The sequence below is a fragment of the Xyrauchen texanus genome, chromosome 20 (assembly GCF_025860055.1).
Source record: "Xyrauchen texanus isolate HMW12.3.18 chromosome 20, RBS_HiC_50CHRs, whole genome shotgun sequence".
In the NCBI taxonomy this organism is placed as follows: domain Eukaryota; kingdom Metazoa; phylum Chordata; class Actinopteri; order Cypriniformes; family Catostomidae; genus Xyrauchen; species Xyrauchen texanus.
The window spans coordinates 1,778,789-1,792,018 of NC_068295.1; the positions used below are offsets into that span (position 1 = coordinate 1,778,789).

The 13,230-nt window shown below is 37.1% G+C and overlaps 1 protein-coding gene across 3 annotated transcripts in view; it reads right to left on the minus strand.

Annotated features, from left to right (window-relative positions):
• Positions 1 to 322: 322 nt before the first annotated feature.
• Positions 323 to 13,230, minus strand: part of LOC127660812 (heparan sulfate glucosamine 3-O-sulfotransferase 1-like) — a 65,774-nt gene continuing 52,866 nt past the window's right edge. For 2 of the 3 annotated variants that reach the window (XM_052151241.1, XM_052151243.1), the window contains exon 2: positions 323 to 1,700. In XM_052151241.1, the coding sequence (XP_052007201.1) occupies positions 611 to 1,540 (930 nt within the window). In that variant the 5' untranslated portion in view covers positions 1,541 to 1,700 and the 3' untranslated portion in view covers positions 323 to 610. Of the gene's footprint in view, positions 1,701 to 11,153; positions 11,219 to 13,230 lie in introns of those variants that run through there. The other variant, XM_052151242.1, reaches the window with a different exon arrangement.

Consider the following 13,230-nt stretch of genomic DNA (forward strand, 5'->3'; position numbering starts at 1 on the left):
GGTCTCAGGAAGTTAAAGTATAAACACGTATTTCAATTTTAAATAACTTGATAGATTCGGACCAAAAAATTAGCACGTTATTGACCCAGCTACTGTGAAGGCGAGAAAAAATGTCTTCATTTAACGTTTGTTTATCAAGAGGAGATATTGCGTTCACAGCTTCTTTGATAATAATTAAGTCAAGGTATTCTGGGCTACGCCGTACAGACACATATGCTAAACAGCAGGTTTCAGCAAATCAGACTTGAGGAAAATAACAAGATATTCAGAGTTCATCTTGGAAGCAGAACCATTTATTATCAAGAACAAGAATATCAAACGAACAGAGAGAAAAAGAAAACAAAATATTCAATGTTCAACCATTTTGTCACACACTGTCTCAGGTAACGCCAAAGATCTTTCCCACCACTGTCATTGTTTTAACATCATCTTAATTGTTACAATTATAAGTTCTGAAGACTCTGGAGCAGCTCGAAAGCATTTAAGAGAAGTGTCAATGAGGAATAGCTTGAAGATGCATCCATCTGTAATTGTCCTCAACATCACTGTCAATCAGCCTTTGAGCTGGACTGGACTGGTGGAGAAGCGAGTTCGACAAAGGTTCCTTCCTCTAGTGCCAGTTAAAGGTACGTCCTATAAGTCGGTAGAAGTTCCGATTGTGTTGTCGCAAGTACGAGCGCAGTTGTCGCAGCACACTGCGGTTGACGGGAGGGTGCGGACGTCCTTTAGACTCATGCAGGCATCTCTCCTGGCCGTCACTGCGGATGCAGTAGAAGCCTTTGGTCTGGTTGAAGTAGAAGTTGGACGCCACGATCCGAGGTGGCAGATCCAGGAACCGTTCGACCCTCTGGAGCTCCGGTAGAGGGTCACGAATCAGAGTGTCCCCATCCACAATGTGAATCTGCTCCAGGGGAAAGTGTTGGAGCCAGTTCCTCATGTGGACGTCGTAAAGACTGCGCTGGATCGCCTTGTAGCGAGTGTTTAACGCGCCATTCTTTACCAGCATGTGCTCGATGGCCTGCACAGGCTTGTGGTTCTCCAGACGGTTGAAGTAGACCTGCGTGTAGTCCGAGATGACTCTTTCCGTTGGGTTCCTCAAGATCAACAGGAGTTTGATGGAAGAGTTCATGGCGTGTATCCGTGCAGGCGCCAACGGAGATGTGAAGTACCCCGGCGTCTTCTCCACGGTGATCTGATGAGGGTACGAGTACGGCATCTGCTCCCGGTACCACTCAAATCCTTTGGCGTAGTTCTCATCCCAATCGAAGAAGTGAACCTCGGTGGCGGCAGCTGCCACTTCAGGATGAATATCCAGCATCTCCAGCAGCGCTCTAGTGCCTCCTTTCCGGACGCCGATGATGATGCTGTGTGGAGTGTGCTTGCTAGTTCCTGGAGGGGGAATCAGAGAAGGGGTGACAGTCTCATTGTCAACCTCTCCTGGGCTCGGCTGCGTCCCGCTGGGCCACACCTGGATGTACTCTGGTGGGGCGGCGTACGTCTGGAGCACCAGGAAGAGCACAGAACTCAGAAAGCTGGCCATGGAGAGGAGGACCAGTAAACCGAGAGGATGCCAGTGAATTGGAATATAAATCAGTGGCGTGCAAGTGTTTAACGTTCTACAGTTTTAATGTCAAAGGCGAGTCAAGCTGGTAGAGTCGGATAGAGGTCACGGAGGGTGTGGTCATCACTCCACAGGACATCTGGAAAACACAAGGGAAGAGGAAAGGAGGGACAAGTTAACATACTAAGATCCTTAAGATATATGGAGCAGATCATAATGTAGACTACAATAACAGTTGGTTGTCATAGAGACTGTAAAGCACAGAGAACCAAAGTCATACAAGCTAATTTACATTTTCAAAAATAATGCCAGAACCATATGGATCTTAATCCAAATTCCAAGGGCACTAACATGGAAAGTAACATCAGTTTTGAGGGTGTGAAAAAGAGCCAGGTCAGTTTGAAATGGGTAGATCCACCTTTATGAAGTCAACTATTGGTCACATGACCAAAAGTCATTGGTCCAATTTGCATCAAATTTTGCATGTATCATCTAGACACCATCCTGTCACCAAACAAATTTCGTGAAATGCTTCATAGACAAACCAAAGACATATTTGGTGGACGGTGGAAAGGGAACACTGTCTCCAAACAGAGGTTTGCGCACTGGGTCATCGACGCCATTTCATTGGCCAACCAGACCCAGGCCGTGCCCGCCCCCATATGATCCCAATGGCAGGTTAGCACCTTGCATGGCAGCTCTGTCATCATTGGTGTGTGAATGGGTGAATGAGTCTCAGTGTAAGGCACTCTGAATACCGCTAAGGTTAAAAAGGCGCTATATAAGTGCAGACCATTTACTAAAATGTCAACAGTTTTCATGGACTAAAACTACATTAAAAAGCCCAGACTTTGTCAACTAAAACTTGACTAAAATTAAATAAAAATAGGACAAGGCTGACTAAATATGATAAAACCTAAAAAGGACATTTGACACAGGATTAAGACTAAGACTAAATTTAGAAACAGCTGACAAAATTAACACTAGTATTCAGTTGCCAGGTCATTAGGATTGTATTAACTCAAAGCCAATGTTTACATGTTTTTAACGTCACTTTTATGATCAGTATGGTACCGACACCACCTCGTTTTGAGCCTGGGAAAACCCTGAAACTGTGAACTAATTGTCTTGTTTTATATATATATATATATATATATATATATATATATATATATACACAGATCTAATAATATACAGTATATACAGATATACAGATGTGAAATGTAGGTGGCGCTCTAACACAGTTTACCCTTCACGGATGTGCTCGTCCATAGACATTCAGTCTAATGTTCAGTTCAGGCAACACCCTCATTATTTCATTGAATATCTCGGCCTCTGAGTGGACTACAAGCTCAATCTAAGGGTCATTAGAAAGCCGAGATCAGAACATTTCATGATCAATAGTCGAAAAACATACTTTTCTGATGATTTTCTTCAGGACGTCTAAGATATAACATTGGATTATTCACACAACCAAGCTCACAGACAAGTAAACAATGGCTCATTTAGCAGAAAACTGCATAAGGTAAAAGCAGATATAAAGAAATAAATGCCACAGTTATTATTTTAGTTCCTCTGGGAATCCAATCAGGTCACAACATACCTCGAAAGTAGTGTTATAAATCCAGTCGGTCACAGCCCTCTTAGATCGCACCAAACACTGCTAAGATAACAAGGCTGACCAAGCCCTAAATACACCAACTAAATCACAGTGCAGTCAACGGGATGTTTGCTTTTATTTCAGCGGACTTAAAGAAGAGCCACTTGTCAAATCCAAGCAGGAAGGAGAGCCGAGGAACGAGGAACGTGGATCTAAAGTACTCGCTGATTGAGTTCAAAGACTTTCAAAGTATCCCATGCAAATTCACAAACATCTGACCTTTACGCTTCATCAAATTTCAAGGCATGACATATAAAGACTCCGCTAACAGACCCTCCTCACACAGACTCAACAGCCAACCCCTGCAGTCCAAATATTCGGCTGGTAAAAGGTCACTTCCATGGCATTTACCCGCCACACTCAAAACTGATTAAACCGTATAACTCTATTACAGATTACAGCCAAACGCGCTCTCATGAAGGCACGATTACATGACTTGATTTCAGCTTTCAGAACGCTTTATCCAAACTTTGGTCAAGTCGATAGTAATCACCAGGTTAACAATGAATTGCCACTTTAAACGGTTTTCACGGATTGAGTTATTAGATGTTGACTGGTCTCACTGGGGTCCTGTTCAACAGCTGGACAGTGAGAAGTCCAGGTCATATTCCACACCAAAATCAAGTGAAATAAGAAATGTAATATTTTTAGGACCATTCAGAATTTTTGCATCTTGTTGCATATATATATATATATTTTTTTTTATATATTTTTTAAAAATACTTATATAGCCTTGTTCTTATTAATGTATTATATATATATATATACAGGTAATGTACTATATAATAATTATTTTAGTTTATTTTTCTGATATCTGTGTCTTTGACAAATAAGTTGTCCGAAGTTATAAAAGGAGAAATCTATTAAAAATATAGTTTAAAAAGACGTGTCAAATTCATAGAAATTTTAGATTTGTGTTCATGTTGGTTTTATACATTTTTGAAAAACAGCATTTTCTACCAAAAAATAAAATAAAATAAATGATTTAATGTCTAAAAAGATGTCATGTTGTGTACCCATCAAGTAAAAGGTATTAAAATAAACTTTTATAGCTATTTTTTGTTTTAGAAAGCTTTCAAATATTTCAAATATTTTATACACATTTTATGAATTTTTGAGTCACGGATATTTCGACGTTTAATTTTTTTTTTTTTTTTAGGGTTATTCCATTTGACCGTAACAAAATGTGCTTTTTCATAAAAAATAAATAAATAATGAAATATCTGATATTTGTAAAAAAAAAAAAAAAAAAAGGCAACACATGAAAATGTTTTTCTTGCTAGCTAACAATTAGCATGTGGTACCAACCTCGGCCACCAGGTTGGTACCACATGCTAATTGTACTAATTGTACTGGCACTATCAGTAAGCAAGAAATATTATGGTGCGTTCACATACAATGCGAAGCGAGCATGCGGCAGGATTACACACATAGTCAATGCAAAGATACGAATAGATGCGAATGAAACAAATGGCGCAACTCGAACATGCAAAATCGCATCATTCGCTTCATGCTGCCTTGTCGCAAAAGCCTATCAGCATTGAGATTGTCCGGATGTCACTGACGTACTGACGTAGTAGCAGAAGAAATCTTAAAAAATGGATGAATAAATGGTTGTAGCTGTATGTGGGCACCCGGAACTGTATGACACAACGTCATACATGTACAGAGGCCGGACAAAAAAAGACATCGCTTGGAGGAAAGTGCGCGAGGAAGTTGGACTACCTGGTAAGTTCTGAAATTATGCGCGACTACTTGATTCCAGCTATTGGTTGAACTTTACTATGAACCAAGTCGTAGAAGCCCCTCCTCCTGTCCTTATCCGGAAGAGAAGCGGGAATACTCGCGGGTTCCGTTCCTCGCCATTACAAGGTGAGAGAATGCCTGTGGTACTTTATCTGTTGATTTCTAGGTATAGTAAAATACAATAACAAGAACGATTTGCAAATATTAATCAAGGAAAAATATTTAATACATGAAAAAAAAAATATTCAGAGAATTTTGTTTTTTTGCCCAATAAAATTATATATAAATGACTTGTCTTGGAGTGCAAAGGAGAAACAGTGTAAATAGAGAAAGTTGACTTGAGATATTTATTTTTTATGTTTTTTTAATATATTTTGACTTTTATAGACATATTTTCATTTATGTTGGATACTGAATGTATAAGTCAGAGGTAATATATCACAAAAGATTTAAAAAATTATAGTTATTGAGTGATTAATTGTGTGAATCTTTCATTTATTTCTGCAAACGCAAAAGCTACATATTTAAAATAACATCTGTGAATTATTGCTATTTGCTGAATTATGGTTGTTGTTCATTATTTATTATTAAAACTATAATCTAATATTAATCATGATTTTCATTGAATTCACCCATTTGCTCAATCAAAATCACACACCAATATATCATTTTAAAGTTTGGTATCTTCTCCCTAATTAATACAATTAATTGCGATAAAATGACAGTTCATCCAGACTGCCACAAGGGGAAGAAATACGATAGTCGTATGTGTAGGGCGGTCACGATTATGAAATTTGGTTTAATTTTAATTGGATTAATTGTCAAACAAATAATTGTGATTATGACGATTGCTTGTCAAACTAGTAATTGCGACTATTGCGATTCATTGTCGAACAAATACTAGCGATTATTACGGTTGCTTGTCGAAACGAATAATTGCGATAATTACGATTTATTGTCAAACTATTAATTGTGGTTATTACAATTGCTTGTCAAACTAGTAATTGCGCTTATGCCGATTAATTGTCAAACAAATAATTACAAATATGGTGATTACTTGTCAAGCAAATACTTGCGATTATTAAGATTACTTGTCAAACAAATAATTGCGGTTATGCCGATTCATTGCCAAGCTAATAATTGCGATTAATACGATGAATTGTCAAACTGGTAATTCCGCTTACGGCGGTTAATTGTCAAACAAATTATTGTGATTAGGCCAATTAATTTTCAAACAAATAATTGTGCTTATGACGCTTAATTGCCAAACAAATACTTATGATTATTGCGATTGCTTGTCAAACTAGTAATTGCGAAAATGGTGATTAATTGTCAAACAAATACTTGCGATTATTACGATTAATTGTCAAGCTAATAATTGCGCTTATGGCGGTTAATTGTCAAAAAAATAATTGTGATTAGGCCGATTGATTTTCAAACAAATAATTGCGATTATGGCGCTTAATTGTCAAACAAATAATTGTGATTTATTTCGATTAAATGTCAAACTAATAATTGAGATCATTACGATCGTCAAACTAGTAATTGTGCTTATGACGCTTAATTGCCAAAAAAATATTTGCGCTTATGCCGATTGCTTGTCAAACAAAAATTACGAATATGGTGATTAATTGTCAAACAAATAATTGCCGTTATGACACGTAATTGTTACACAAATAATTGTGATTATTCCGATTAATTGTCACACAAATACTTGCACTTATGCCATTTAATTGCCAAGTGAATAATTGCGCTTATGCCGATTAATTACAACTCAAATTATTGCGCTTATGCCGCCTAATTGTCGAACAAATATTTGCAATTATTGCAATTGCTTGTCGAACAAATAATTGCGATTCTTCCGATTGGTTGTCAAACAAATAATTGCGCTTATGCCATTTTATTGCCAAGCAAATAATTGCGGTTATGCTGATTTAATTTGTGTAAATTTTACATTTACACCGTTGTTTTTGGAATTCATTTAAAAAAATTATGAAACTTTTTTTATCCAAAAAATTCTGAAAAAAACAGAGATGCGGCGCGGGTCAAAGATGTCCATCAAGTGCATGCTTACATACAAATAAAATAAAAACGATTTAACTAAAAACAGCGCAGACGGATGGAAAACCAGTTTTGTGTGAACGGCCCCTCAAACTTACTCGCAAGCCATAATGATGTCCAACTGGTGAGAGAATCGTTCTTTTGGGACAATGATGGATCAAAATGTCTCACAACAAATCTGTCAAAAGTGACTCATTAAAAATATGTATTTAGTTAATCACAAACGCCTGAAAAGGTCATGGAAAATTCTGGAATTTCATTGGTCAAAAAAGGGTGGGAAGGGTATGACATTTCCGTATGTCTTTAGAATAGCTGGAATAAGTTGAATGGACAAACTGTATTTTAGGGTGTTTTTAGTCATATTTAGAGTACAAGTATTTTTCATTTTGATTTCTACAGAAGGAATAAATTCATACAGGTTTGGACCGACATATGACAAATGATGACACAATTGTACTGTTCCTTTAAGAATGGAATGTTATTTCTCCAACAAACACTGTTACATTTTAACAGCTGTACACAGTTCTATCGGAATCTATTTCCAGAAGCTAGCAGATGACAGCTCTTGATATATCTGCTGTCTGCACACACAATGCATCTCTGACTAAAGTTCAGTCCTGATTAATGTGTGCGGCCGTGCGTACACACGTGCGAGTTGTGCTACAGGTCTCTCCACGGGGCGCAAAGAGCCGCTAATTACCTGAGGCTGCCATTCCAACTCTCCATCGTTTTTTAGGAGGAGAGGAAACAACAGGCAGCATGATGCTTAGCAGAGCCTCATCTGAGAGCGATTTGCATAAAGCAATAATTAATCCAATAAAGTTGATCTGACGATGCTCTTTTCCCACAGTATCACAACTGTTTTTACAGCGGGCATGAAGCACAATCAGAGTGAGATGGCATGATGACGCACTTAGAGACGGGGTGAAACATTACAGCTCTCATGGTAGGCTATAGGGTAATTCCAGGTGTGCATTTCATGTATAAAGATACATTTGTCTCACATAACAAGACTTTTGACTATTGCTATAATGTCTGGTTCATTTTGCAGCTTATTCTGCCCAAGACTCCTATGACATTCACATTGACATGCCACTGTACCTGAAAAAGACTCTCACAAAAAAAGTCAAAATTTGGTGAAGCAGTACACATGAACACTTTAGAAAGTCAGCCTGATCTCATTAAGATTACATGAGTGTGCCAACATTTTTCCAAAATCATATGATGCGGTGCACCTTCCAAAGGGGGGCGCTATATTGCGATTCAAATGTTAAAGTCTCCCTGTACATAAGTCAGGCATATGAGGTGTCATTTTAAAGGCTAGACTCTGATCTTTTCAGAGATAACATCACTTCTGCATTTATGTAACTTAAAATAACAAAAAAAGGACCGTAAACATTCACGTCGCAAATCAGCGCCACCTAGAGGTCATGCGGTATAAATATATATATGAAAATAAAACATAATACCTAAATAGACAAGTCATATATCATATGAAAGCTCTCACTCTCAGGAATTGAACTGTATAGTTTATTTTGTTGCATTAATACCACAGTTTAAAAGATTTAAAAGAAATATCACATTGTGAAATACGATTCCTGTAAGTCATCAAATACAAGAGTCTCTTTTATGCTCCGATAAACGCTGCTGTAGCCCCAAATAGCCAGAAACATTATATCTGCGTTTCTTAGGCAGTTCTCTAAAAAATTAGCCATTGTTTACTTGTCTGTGAGCTTGTCTGGCTGAATAATCCAACGTTAAATCTTAGTTTTTCCTTGTAAATCAGTGAATGTAATTTAGAAGTATTTTTTTAAATATAGCTGAATAGTTGGTTAAGAGCTAATGATTAATCGTTGCAATAATCATTCTAATAATCGTTAGATTAGTCGTTTATCGAAATAATCATTAGTTGCAGGGGTCTGGGTAGCTCATTGAGTATTGACATGAGTTTGAATCAGGGCGTGCTGAGCGACTCCAGCCAGGTCTCCTTAGCAACCAAATTGGCCCGGTTGCTAGGGAGGGTAGAGTCACATGGGGTAATCTCCTCGCGGTCGCTATAATGTGGTTCTCGCTCTCGGTGGGGCCTGTGGTGAGTTGCGCATGGATGCCGCGGAGAATAGCGTGAAGCCTCCACACATGCTACGTCTCCACGGTAACACACTCAACAAGTCACGTGATAAGATGCGCGGATTGACGGTCTCTGACGAGGAGGCAACTGAGATTCGTCCTCCGACACCCGGATTGAGTCACTACGCCACCATGAGGACTTAGAGCGCATTGGGAATTGGGTGTTACAATTGGGGAGAACCAGACCCCCAAAAAAAACAGATTTCAATTATTTTATATATATATATTTAATTATTTTTTATCATTCTAAAAATGCAAATTATTACATGCTACTTTGATTACCTAAACAAAGCATGAAATAAACTATTTCAATATTTATTGTGGGAAAATTATTTCTCTAATTTTATTTGTAAACCATGTGCACAGAAGTGTCCAGAGGATGCTTGAGATGAAATATAAATAAAAAAAAATTAAAAAATAAAATAAAAATACCAGAATATATTATTGGGCGTAATTTTCTAATACAGCTGTAATTTTGCCAAATTACAAAAAAAATTAAAAATATTATTCAATTGTGTGCAGATTGAGATACATAAACGATAAGCTATGAAATCAGCTTTATTAATGCGACGGCTGTTTTATTTGAAAAACGTTAAAGGGATATTCCAGCTTCAAAAGACTGTCAATACTGTCCATTGAGCTCAACTTGTATTGAAATATTCCAACAGTCGTTCTAACAGCAGCACGGATATTTAATAAGCAGAAATAACCATATCAAGATTTTGGTCATACGGGCGACCGCAGGGGGAATGTTAGATGATATAAAGGTGGATTATCCGGCACTGGATTTGCTCCTGTCTGCTGTGATGCAGAACATTAATCCTGATCAGACGGGATGATGGGAATATCCTCTCTCAGGTCAGGCCTCTTGTCATTTACCCCTCGTTTCGTTTTTACCCCCGCACTCTCGAACAGAGAGTTATTTCAACATGTTCAGGCCAGGACACATTTCACCCCATCAATAGGAAAAACAATAAATACAAATATTTTGCCTATTTTTAGGGCCATCAAGTCCACAACTTTATCTTGCCAAAAAGTTTGATATGAATTGAATCTGCCAATTTGATGTTATTATTTATAAAGTCCAGTGTAAAAAGCCAGAAGAACTTTTATTTACAGCATGTCCACTGATTTTTTGGCATATAAATATGTATTTTTATTAAGGTTTTATACCTCTAGAAATGTGTCTAATTAACTCAGTAAAAATACTGAATATTTCTAACATGTACATATTTAAATAAATTAAATAAATGACATCTAATAAAGTTTTTTGATAAAAAAGTTTAAAAGTAAATATATTTGATTATATTTTAATTATGGATGTTTATTTAACACATTAATTCAGTGCGATTATTTATATATATATATATATATATATATATTTATACAAAAATACATTTTCTTTTTATTATTTTTTAAATATCTATATTTTATTTACAATTATTTAAATATAACTATTTATAATTATTTAATATATTGAATTATTGTAACTTGAGGGGCTTTTTCAGCAAATATTTAAATATGTGATTAATTGCGATTAATTATATAATGAAAAAAATATATATAAATTTTCTTTATTTAAAAAAATATATATATATATATATTATTTACAATTATTTAATCATTATATATTGAATTATTGTAACTTGAGGGGCTTTTTCAGCAAATATTTAAATATGCGATTAATTATATGAAGAAAATATATATATATATATATATATATATATATACACACACACATACACATATTCTTTATTATTTTTTTAAATATATATATATATATATATATATATATATATGTATATATATATATATATATATATATATATATTTATTTACAATTATTTAAATATAACTATTTATAATTATTTAATCACTATAAATAGTTAAGCAAATATTGAAATATGCGATTAATTGCGATTAATTAATTCGATTCAAATTAGAATTGATTGACAGCCCTAATTTGAATGTGTTTTCAAATGTACCATGAGTACCTACCAGCCGCTAAACGCAGCGCCGTCATGACGACCGCCGACCACGAGCGGGGAGCTGCCAGGGGCGGGGGCCACCCCTTCTGTTTCCTGAGAACGCGGCGGGGCGTTCCGATTAGAGGTTGGAGGCGTGGCCGAGGATCAAGCTACGGCGTATCTAAATGTATGTAAATGTATAAATGTATCAGAGAAGTGTTTTTATATATCTCTCTCTTCCACTTCCGCTTGGCATTTCTTTTTTTAAATGTTTTGTTAATTTGGCACAATTGCCATTACAGTATGTAGGTGCCACACTTTCTTTCCGTGTCCCTCCCTTGTCCCTCCCTCATCCAGGTAGACGGGGATGAAGGCACGCCCCTCCCTTTCAAACACTATATCAACATAACAAAAAACAGGCTTTATTTCCTTCATGCAAAACTAAATGTGATTCAGGTTTCGTGAGATTCAACCCTTTGCACGTTCACACCACTGGATGCTTTGTCTATTTCTCAGCACACTTTGGCAACCTTCAAACACTGTAATGCTTCCCATGGTGCACCTCTCCTCGAAAGACAACATGTGTCTCTGTTTCTCAGATTATACCAGATGCACACAGACTGAAGGACATTTACAGAATGCAACGAAACACAACTATTTGACCGCATGAAACATCACCATCACAACAATTCACACCTCACCTTGAAACACAACATCTCTGCTCTAGAGGACGGAGTATTGCAGCAGCAGGTTTGTGTAACACGGCTAAACTTCAGTCTGGGCTCTTTGTAGGTTTCCTGTGAGAATACAGCACCTATGTGCAGTTCTGTTGATTTGTTTGAGGGTGCTTTAGGGACCCATTCTTTCCAACAATCCCCATGAATATTGCCTTCTACATCTCGAGTCGACAGCCAGAGAGGCTGAGAGTGTTTCTAACAGGACAAAGACTTCAGCTGTGTTACAAAACCTGGTCTGTTGCCTGTATAGTCTGCTGCCTTTTAAGGTTGCATCATGAAACAGACGAGGATAATGCGCCCACAGAAACTCAGCATCACTCACGCAGTTCTGCACGTCCCTTACGGTTGCCTGTTGATTTAGGAAGTATTTTGGCTAATCTGATTATGACATCAATAAGAGTAACTCAGTTTAACACATCTGACCCTGATTAAATCCATTCACAATACACAGATGTATGCAGAATTCCTTTGAAACAGCACAGAAACGTATGAAATATATAACACACACACACACACACACACACACATACACACATACACACACACACACACACACACACACACACACATACACACACACACACACACACACACACACACACACACACAGATTCACACACACACACACACACACACACACATGTTGTGTTTCCATGTTTTATGGGGACTTTCCATAGACATAATGGTTTTTATACTGTACAAACTTTATATTCTATCCCCTAAACCTAACCCTACCCCTAAACCTAACCCTCACAGAAAACTTTCTGCATTTTTACATTTTCAAAAACATAATTTAGTATGATTTATAAGCTGTTTTCCTCATGGGGACCGACAAAATGTCCCCACAAGGTCAAAAATTTGGTCCCCACAAAGTGATAAATACACGCTCACACATACACACACACACACACACACTCACACACACACACATACACACACACACACACACACACACACACAGAAAAACACACACACACATACACATACACACACACACACATACACACATACACACACACACACATACACACACACACACACACACACACACACACACATATACACACACACACATACACACACACACACACACATGCATACATACACACACACACACACACACATACACACACACACATACACACACACACACATATACACACACACACATACACACACACACACACACACACACCTATTCTGTGAAATAGTTTTTCTTGGATTGCATTCTCTGTGAAGGATGCGCTCCTGCCTTGTATTTAGGAATGGGAATGTAAGGAATTCCGGTTTCGATTCCTCTGAATGATTCCGGTTCCATTATTAATGACACTTTTAGTGCTTTTGATTTTCTGATTTATTCAGTGATATAAT